The sequence below is a fragment of the Garra rufa genome, chromosome 21 (assembly GCF_049309525.1).
Source record: "Garra rufa chromosome 21, GarRuf1.0, whole genome shotgun sequence".
Classification (NCBI taxonomy): domain Eukaryota; kingdom Metazoa; phylum Chordata; class Actinopteri; order Cypriniformes; family Cyprinidae; genus Garra; species Garra rufa.
In genome coordinates, this window is record NC_133381.1 from 684474 (window position 1) to 695131 (window position 10658).

The 10658-nt window shown below is 30.8% G+C and overlaps 1 protein-coding gene across 1 annotated transcript; it reads left to right on the top strand.

Moving 5' to 3' along the window:
• The first annotated feature begins 615 nt into the window (after window positions 1-615).
• On the top strand, window positions 616-10658 carry adss1 (adenylosuccinate synthase 1). The gene is made up of 13 exons (XM_073826650.1): window positions 616-840; window positions 2067-2169; window positions 4103-4165; window positions 4305-4355; window positions 4452-4518; window positions 6014-6121; window positions 6201-6282; window positions 6350-6476; window positions 6552-6706; window positions 7797-7921; window positions 8877-8974; window positions 10022-10171; window positions 10246-10658. The coding sequence occupies exons 1-13, from the start codon at window positions 652-654 to the stop codon at window positions 10296-10298; spliced, it is 1371 nt and encodes a 456-aa protein (XP_073682751.1). The 5' UTR covers window positions 616-651; the 3' UTR covers window positions 10299-10658.

Genomic DNA, 10658 nt, shown 5'->3' on the forward strand with positions numbered 1-10658 from the left:
TCACAGCGATCTCCACGAAATGTTTTTTTAAAACATCTCATTGAGTTATCATAATCGACTGTGATTGGTCTAATCAGACGAGCTTTGAGAAAAGTAACAAGTGTTACGTGACGATACACTCTCTTCCACAGTGATTTAAACCATTTATATACAAGCAGATATATTTTAAAAACTATTTAAATAGTTTTTAAACAGGGAATAGATTAAAAAAAAGAAGAAATACTATTTGTCCTTATTCAGTCTTAGAAGTTGCGAGCCGCTACTTCCCGCCCGATTAAATATTGCTTACTGGCATACAAATAAAATTCTGTCACAGCGATCTTCACGAAATGTTTTTTAAAACATCTCATTGAGTTATCAAAATCGACTGTGATTGGTCTAATCAGACGAGCGTTGAGAAAAGTAACAAGTGTCACGTGATGATACACTATCTTCTACAGCGGTTTAAACAATTTATACACAAGCAGATACATTTTAAAAAGTATTTAAATCGTTTTTAAACAGGGAATAGATAATAAAGATGAAATACTATTTGTCCTTATTCAATCTAAGAAGTTCCGAGTCGCTACGTCCCGCCCGTTGCCGAAGCGTTCTATGTTCGTTCGCCTATAACGGCTGTCATCAGATTCATTCCTCTCCGGACACTTCAACATGTCTTCGGGCTGGTCTGCCAACGACCACAAGAGCTACTCGAACCCGCCGTCAGCCGCGGTGAAACGGTCGAGAAACGACTCAGGGAACAAAGTGTCGGTGATTCTGGGAGCGCAATGGGGAGATGAAGGCAAAGGAAAAGTTGTTGACTTATTGGCGACGGAGTCTGACGTCGTGTGCAGGTGTCAGGTAATATAACTGTTATAATATAAATCTATAATAATAAACAATATCCAACTCATCCGGTAACTTTTTGTGTGAGATATATAATAAATGCGACTGTAATTATATATAATTTAAAGAATTAGTTGTATTAAGTGCATAAATGTGTGTTATTTATTTGTAATAATTGGTTATTATAACGAATTGATAATATTAACCGATTTTTAATTATTATTTGGAGTAATTACATTAATAAAAATAAGTTTAACAGCATGTGCTACTACCACTACTGCTTACAATACTAATAAATTACTTGTAAAATATTTATGTTTATTATTTAAGCATATCTATAAATATAGCAAACTATGTAAGTGGCATGCTGTTTTCTTTATGTAATTTGTGGCTCCAATAAGTCAAGATTTTAACTAGGTATTATGGAAAAATATTGTCATATGTCATGTTTACGAAAATGCAACTGGGCTGAACTTGTATAGAATTAAGAACTGAGAAATATCACGTTTAAGGGGCAGCAAACTACTGTTATAAAAATTTGTTTCAAATTTTTCAAGAAATAAATTAAAAAATTAAAGAAAGAAAGTCAGAATTAGGAGAAATAAGTTCTAAAAGTTAAAGAAAAAAGAGGGAATTGCGAAAAATGAACTTAAATTTTAAATTGTGAATTCATGACTCTCTATCTCTCTAAACTAGTCTGATTATGGAAGGAATGCCAACATTAGAGTCTATTGAGTGTTTACGGCTCCGTTTGAAGTCATTATCATTATTTGTCACATGCAATGTTATTAAAACTATTTTTATATCCATATAGTATTCCTAAAAGTTCATGCATGTTGAGCCGTGTTGCTGTGTGAGTCTGAATCTCGCTGAATGTCAGTCCCAGAATTCCCCTGCCCTTCGCTGAACTCGGGTCACATTCCCAGCGTTACTGGACATGTGAGAAGGGCACAGCGCTGGCGACACAAGCCCATCGCATAGCCTGTTGAAAATAAGCATCTGTGGTTGGTGGGATCAGCTGGAGGCAGGTCTTATCCGCTGGACACTGTGTGTCTGAGTAAAGGGCAAGTCCTCCGTCTGGATGCTTACAGAGTCACATTTCCAGGTCTCCCTTCTGGAGAAAATAAGATAGTAAATCTGGATCCTGAACCTTAAGTTGTTGGTGTCCTTTGACTGCAAACTATCCTGCAGCTTCAAGGGACATTGCATGAGGTTCATGTGGTTTTTCTGTCACTCAACAGGGAGGAAATAACGCTGGTCACACGGTGGTGGTGGATGAGAAAGAGTATGATTTCCATCTTCTCCCCAGTGGAATCATTAACACCAAATGCACATCATTCATCGGTGAGAACTGGCACTTTGGAGGATTAATGAACTGTATATGACTTGTTTCCAACACTGAATGAAACTAATTTAAAATAGTTATTGGATACAAATTTGCAATTCGGTGAACAAAAGTCTGAATTGTGAGGTAAAAAGTTGCAATTATCTTTTTTATTTTGAGATGTAAAGTTAAGAGAGAAAAAAAAAATCAAAATTATGACATATAAATTGAATTCAGAAATGGGAGAAATAAACTTAAGAATTCAGAGGAAAAAGTCAGAATTGCAACATGTAAACTGAGAAATCAGAGAAAAATGCATAATTCTGAGATTTAAACTCTGAATTTAGAGGAAAAAGTCAGAACTGTGAGATATAAACTCAATGCATAAAAAAGTCAGAATTGCAAGATTTAAACTGAGACATCAGAGAAAAATTATGCAAAATGCTGAGAATTAAACTCTGAATTTAATTAAAAAAAGGATTAGTTGTGAGATATAAACTCAGACAAAAAATCAGATTTGCAAGAAATTAATAAAAAATACAGAAAAAATAGATAAACAATCAGAATCGTGAGGAAAAATGTCAGACTTGCTACAAATAAATGCAAAATTTAAAGAAACTCAGAAGATATAAACAGAAAAAAGTCAGAATTGCAAGAAATTAATTAAAATGTACAGAAAAATTCAGAATTGCAAGAAATTAATTACAAATTCAGAGAAAAAAAAAATAGAATTACAACATACTATTACTAACTCAGAATTATAAGGGCAAAAGTCAGAAATAAGTCTAGAAATAAATCCAGAATTTAAAGAAAAGTCAGAATTGTGAGATATAAACTTAGAATTCATAGAAAAAAATCAGAATTGAATGAACAAAAAACTAGAATTACAAGATATAAACTCAGAATTGTAAGGAAAATAGTCAGAATTGTGAGATATAACGTCAGAATCCAGAAAAGAATTGCAAGTCAGAATTGCAAGAAATGAATCAAAAAATATGAAATAGAAGAAAATATAAATACAAGATATAAACTTACATAAGATATAAATTACGAGGAAAAAAGTCAGAATTGCAAGAAATTAATTAAAAATTCTGAGAAAAAAAGTGGAATTAGAAGACATAAACTTAGAATTATAAGGGACAAAGTCAGAATTGCACTAAATACATACAAATTTTTAAGAAAAAAAATCAGAATTGCAAGAAATTAATTACAAATTCAGAGAACAAAAAATAGAATTACTAAATACAAACTCTGAATTATAAAGGCAAATGTCAGAATTGCTAGAAATAAATCCAAAATTTAAAGAAAAGTCAGAATTGTGAGATATAAATTTAGAATTCATAGAAAAAATCTGAATTGCAAGAACAAACAATTAGAATTACGAGATATAAACTCAGAATTCTAAGGAAAATAGTCAGAATTGTGAGATATAAAGTCAGAATCCAGAAAAGAAAGTCAGAATTGCAAGAAATGAATCAAAAATTCAGAGAAAAAAAATATATAAATACAAGATATAAACTTGTAAAAAGTCGGAATTGCAAGAAATTAGTTACAAATTCAGAGAAAAAAAGAATTATGAGATATAAACTCAGAATTATGAGGAAAAAAGTCAGAATTGCTAGAAGCAAATCAAGAATTTAAAGAAAAAAGTCAAGACCTGCAAGATTTAAACTCAGAATTTAGTTAGAATTGCGAGAAAGAAACAAAAAAGAGTGAATTGTGAGATATAAACTTGCAATTGCAAGAAAAATGGCAGAATCATGCGAAAAAAAGTTGCAATTATTTATTTTATTTTCTTATTCGTGGCGGTAACAAGCTTCCTTATATTTAAGGCAACTTATCACTTAATGATTAAAGTACTGCTTTAAATTTGATCAAATATGATATTTAGAGAGATTGTGAAGTTGAATCCAGATTGCCTTTGTAGTTTTAGTAATGCGTGTTGATCTGCAGGTAATGGCGTAGTCATTCATCTTCCAGGATTATTTGAGGAGATTGACAAGAATGAGAAAAAAGGTATTTATTTGGTCACAATTTCCATATAGATGCAAACTTGTTATGGTTTACACAAATCCTGTTCACTAGATCCGCTTCATTGATATTCATGGCTTGATTCTGTGCTCAGGACTAATGAGTTGTTTTCTTTTATGATAAGGGCTGAAAGGATGGGAAAAAAGATTGGTAATCTCAGATCGGGCTCACATTGGTAATACAACTATAAATAACAGTGTTTTTTAAATATATTGAACACACTGATGATGGAAAATACATATGATCTCATGATTGCATCTGTTTGTGTCAGTGTTTGACTTTCATCAGGCCGTGGACGGACTTCAGGAGGTTCAGAGACAAGCTCAGGAAGGACAAAAGTAAGAATGACAGATATACTTTCTATACGTACACTTTGGATTTTTGTAGTGAGATAATCTATTATCCATTATCAAATCAACCTAGTATCAAAAGCAGGTTGTGTTTAAATAAATCCAATGCCTGTATCATCATTAAAAAATAATTTTATCCTGTCCCATATCAGAGGTCTTGATGTGACCTTCACGATCAAACAAATACTTGTAGAATGTAATGTAAATTTGATTCAAATTGTTTTTATGTTTGATAAATATTTGTTTATTTAATATTAATTGTCAGAAGACAACAAAATCACACCAATCGAGGCTTTACACTGTTTTTAGACAAAGTGCAGTTTAGTAACTCTTTATGAATTTCAGTTGCAAACTTCATATAATAATAATAATGCACCTTTCTTATACTCAAATAACTAACATATTACGTAAAACATAAACAAACCAAAAAATAAAAACATGCAAAAAGAGTGAAATAAAAAATATATATTTATATGTTATATTGTAGGTATGTGTAATATTCACACATAAATATATGAAACATAATACATAAAATGTAAAATAATTACAAAAACATTGATTTAAAAAAGTTAAATATAAGAGCTTAAAATATTCAGTTTGACCTCCTGAAATTGTTGATTCACATTTTCTGAAAAAAAAAAACAAATTTTTGTTGCATTTTTTTTGTAGCTGTATTTTTTTTTTTTAATTCAAAAACTAAAGAAATAAGTCAGAATTGTGAGAAATAATTAAAAAATCAAAGAAAAAAGGCAGAATTGTGAAATTAAAAAATTAAAATCTGAAGTAATAAGTCAGAATTGTGAGAAATAAATTTAAAAATGAAAGAAAAAAAGTCAAAATTGCGATAAATATGTTTAATTTTTGGTGACTAAACTGCATTTTTCTTATATTTTTTATGCATTTATGTCCGTTCACAGTGTATGATCAACTAAGAAATGATTGCAGGATTTAACAAATTCAGTCAAATTATTATTATTGTTGTATTTATGTTTTATGTATTATGTTTGAAATTCTTTGAGTAAAAGAAGGTGCATTATTAATAAACTTAGTAGTAGTAGTAGTAGTATATGAACTTTGCAATCTCACAAATGAGGGTTTTACACTGTATTTAGTACTGCAGTTTGGTCATTGGTAATTGCAAACTTAATATAATAATAATCTTTTAAATAATGCACCTTTTTATACCAAAAAAAACAAAAAAAACAAACAAAAACAAAAATAAATAAATAAATGTAATGTACCTTTTTATACTCAAATAAAAAGAAAAAACAAAACACAGATAAAACACATAAAACAAAAAAATTAATAAATGCAAAAAAATTAATTTTTATTTGTCCTCCTGAGTTCAATGACTTACATTTTCTGAAATTTAAAATGCAAATTTGTTGCATTTTATTAGTAGTTTTCTAGTTTTTTGGTGATAAAAAAAAAAAAATGTGTTTTTCTTATAGTTTTCTTTAAATGTGTTTATGTTCGTTCACAGCATAGGAACAACTAAAAAGGGCATCGGACCCACATACTCCTGTAAAGCGTCTCGCACTGGGCTTCGCATCTGTGACCTGATGGCTGATTTCACTGAGTTTTCGGCCAGGTAAATCCTGTGTAAATCTTATAGTGATGCTAATATCATTGCACTGATGTTCTGAAGTGTTGATAACTCACTGCTGAAGGGTGAAGAACCTGGTGCAGCAGTACCAGTCCATGTATCCGGCTCTGAAAGTGGACGTGGACAGCGAGCTGAAGAAGCTGAAGGTCAGTTGAACAGCAGACGCATGCGGTGCGTGTTTGGCCGGCCGTCTCTGACCCGCTTTGTTCACAGGACTACGCCGAGAGGATCAGACCCCTGGTCAGAGACGGCGTCTATTTCATGTATGACGCAATTCACGGACCGCCGAAGAAAATCCTGGTGGAGGGAGCGAACGCGGCGCTGCTCGACATTGACTTCGGTGAGGAGCTGCTTCTGTGTGTTTGTGTGAACTGTGGAAGTTCTCAGACTCAAACGCTGGTTCGTCTCTCTGTAGGAACGTACCCGTTCGTGACGTCGTCCAACTGCACGGTGGGCGGCGTGTGCACCGGCCTCGGCATCCCGCCCGCTAACATCGGAGACGTTTACGGAGTGTCCAAGGCTTATACCACTAGAGTCGGGATCGGGGCCTTTCCCACAGAACAACTCAATGTAAGAGTCGCATTTCACAGTTATTATAGTTAACTGAATAAGTCACAATTGCAAGATTGCAAGGGAAAAAGCCATAATTGTGAGATTTAAATTCTGAATTTAGAGGAAAAAGTACAGAATTGTGAGAAAAAAAAATCTAAATGTAAAGGAAAAAAGTCAGAATTGCAAAAAATTAATTTTAAATGTAAAGAATAAAGTCTAAATTGTGAGATATAAACTTTGAGTTTATAAAAAAAGTCAGAATTGCGAGAAATAAATTTAAAATGTAAAGAATGAAGTCTGAATTGTGAGATATAAACTAAACTTAAAGGAAAGAAGTCAGGATTGCAAGAAATAAATTCAGAATGTAAAGACAAAATTAGAATTGTAATATATCTACTAAAAATTCAGAGAGAAAAGCCATAATTGTGTGATTTTAACTCTAAATTTAAAGCTAAGAAGTCAGAATTGCAAGAAATAAATTCAGAATGTAAAGAAAAAAGTCAGATTCGCAAGAAATAAATTCCAAATCAAAAGAAAAAAGTCAGAATTATGAGAAATAAATTCAAAATATAAAGGAAAAAGTCAGAATTGCAAGAAATTAATTCAAAATTGCAAGAAAAAAAACATAATTGTGAGATTTAAACTATGAGTTCAAAGGAAAGAAGTCAGAATTGTGAAAAATAAATTCAGAATGGAAAAAAAAAGTCAGAATTGTGAGATATAAACTCAGAATTCAGAGAAAAATACCATAATTGTAAGCTTTAAACCCTGAATTTAAAAGAAAAAAGTCAGAATATTAGGAAATAAATTCAAAATGTAAAAAAAAAGTCTGAATTATAAAAAAAATTAATTCAAAATCTAAAGTAAAAACCCTGAATTGTGAGATAAAAATGTAATACTGCTGTGTAGTTTGTTGTTTTTCCACAAAAAAAAATTAAGAAGTTGTCTGTTTAATTTAAATGCATTTTTGTTTATGTTTTTCTGAGCAAAAAATAAATATCATACATGTGTATATATATATATATATATATATATATATATATATATTTATAGATAATATTAGTTGATCTCTTAACAAATATATGAATTGATGTACGTCTCGTCCCAGGCCGTGGGTGAGCTGCTGCAGACCAGAGGTCATGAAGTGGGCGTGACCACAGGCAGAAAGAGGCGCTGTGGTTGGCTAGACTTGGTTATTCTCAAATACGCTCACATGATCAACGGATTCACTGCGTGAGTATTTCACTTCTGTATGGGAGTATAATGTGAGGTAATTACATACTGAACTATACTGAATGTTATTTTTTTACCATATGATATAATATGTCACTTGACTTCACTACATTGCATAAGAGATCCAAAATAATATAAATAAATGCAGGGATTTATCTTTTTTAATTCACATTTTGCATACAATCTTTAAAAAATAATATAAAAAGCAGATTTGGGGTAACTCATCACAAGTTACCTAATAATATTACTTATTCCAAGTAACTAGTAAAGTAACACATTGCTTTTTAATTGACAAGAAAATATCTGAGTTACTTTTCCCCCATTTATTGATTAAAAGCTCTCTTGTCCTCATGTTGAGAGAAATTGTAAATGTTACTTTAGTTCTAGAATAAATGTGAACATGCATTAATTCATCTCACTCACTAAAAAACAGATCCAGTGTTCTTCAAAATGAATAAAAACACTGAAATTCAATGCAAACCTGCAATAATTAAATAAGTTAAATAAGACAAATATCCTTTATGTATTTAATCCCATTTTATTAACCGATATCTTCGATGATCCAATTCATCCATACTAATAAGCAGAAATTACTCAAGATAATCTAACATTTGTTTTCCTTTTATTTATTGCTGAAGAGTTGACATTTGTTCTTCTGCGGTCTACTGTACAGACGTTAATTTACTTTTCTCTAAGCCTGAGGTTTTTGGTGTGAAAAGGCTTTTAGATTTGACACAAATAGAACTTTTTATATTAAAAACAAACAAGCAAGCCCTGTCCAGATTTAGGAAGTAACGCAAAAGTAACGCATTACTTTCCATAAAAAGTGACTAAGTAACGTAATTAGTTACTTTTTTAGGGAGTAACTCAATATTGTAACTTTTAAAAGTAACTTTCCCCAACACTGGTAAAAAGTGTAGTATTTTTCTAATGGTTATTTTGTGTCTCTCTTCAGCATTGCTTTGACTAAACTGGACATCCTTGATGTTTTGGATGAAATTAAAGTGGGTGTTGCTTATAAGATCAACGGCAAGAGAATCCCGTATTTCCCAGGTAAAATGATTGATTCATTGATGGGAAGACACTACTGACTACTAAAATTAGTTTTGTAAGATGGTTTATATAATTGAATTGGTTCAGAAGAATGATTCATTGATTCATTTGAGTCCCAGCATTGATGTCTGTATGTTTTGGGCAGCTAAATATTTTATTTTTCTGTTTTCATCACTATATGGATTTTTTTTTTTTCAAGTGTCACGTGATCCTTCAGAAATCTTTCTAATATGCTAATTTTTTATTGGAATTATCAATGTTGGAAATAGTTTTTTAAAGTTAATTTTGTTCATTTATTTATGCTTTATTATTATTTAAATAATTTATTTTTTTATTTATACTAACACTTAATTATCATTTACTATTTTGTAAATTAAATAATTATTATTTATTATTTTATACATTTTATTTATTTAATCTATACTTTTTTATTATTCCTACAATAATTTATTATTTATTATTTATGCTCATAATTATACTATTAATAATTATTCTTTATTATTTTATTAGGAACTATTTTATTTACACTATTCATTGTTTTTAATTAAATAATATTTTTATTTATACTAATGAATAGTTATTAAAATATATTATGTAGTTTTTTATTTACACTATTTATTTTATTATGCTATCTATTATTAGTATTATTACTAAAAAAATTATTATTTTTACTATTTTAGTTTTATTCATATTTATACTATAAATAATTATTATTTTTTATTTTATCTTATTTTTGAATTAAATAATTATTACAATCTGTTTAGTTTTGTTTGTTTTTTGTTTTTTAAATAAACTTTTATTTATTGTTTTTATTATTTATTTTTATTAATATATGACATTTGTTTTAGTTTATTTAGTTTTAGTTATTTTAGTACTTCAAATGCTGAAATAAAATAACTAAAGCAAAGTTATTTATTTATCTATCTTATTTTTGGTTACATTTAAACCAAAAAAAAAAGTATAGTCATAGTTTTGTCAATAATAACCCTGTTTCATGCATCCACACTTGGTTTCTCATTCTCTTTATAAATATCTCTGCACTTTTAGCCAATTTGGAGGTTCTGCAGAAGGTGGAGGTCGAATACGAGACGTTTCCCGGATGGAAGACGGACACGTCGGCGGCCAGGAAGTGGAACGATCTTCCTCCCAAAGCTCAGAACTACATCCGCTTTGTGGAGAACCACGTCAGCGTTCCTAGTAAGTCATTCAGACCGATAAACACACAGCATCATCCTGTCCATCTGACTCACGTTTGCCTCTTTTCCCCACAGTCAAGTGGGTCGGTGTGGGCAAATCCAGGGAATGCATGATCCAGATGTTCTAGGATCATGAAGATTCAGCAGTCTGCAATCCTCCAGGAGACTATCAGCACAGCGGGACTCTTGATTTTACTGGTCGGCATTCATAAGACTCTAATGGGTCTCTCAGATTGACTGCAACATGTTTACACCGTTCTTCACTAGTGGTGCTGAAGTTGAGTTTTTGGCATTCATTCGACCCCAAAGTGGCATTTGATCTTGTTTGTTGAATTGCACTCTATTGTTTCTAGTGAGACACATAAATCGATCCCCCTGAATCTATGTTTTTTTTTTTTTTTTGGTTGTATGCTTTTCATTTTCTGCTGTCAGAATAAGATCATGAAAGAATGTCTGTCCATTAAAACAGATTTTTCCTTTGTGCCGCA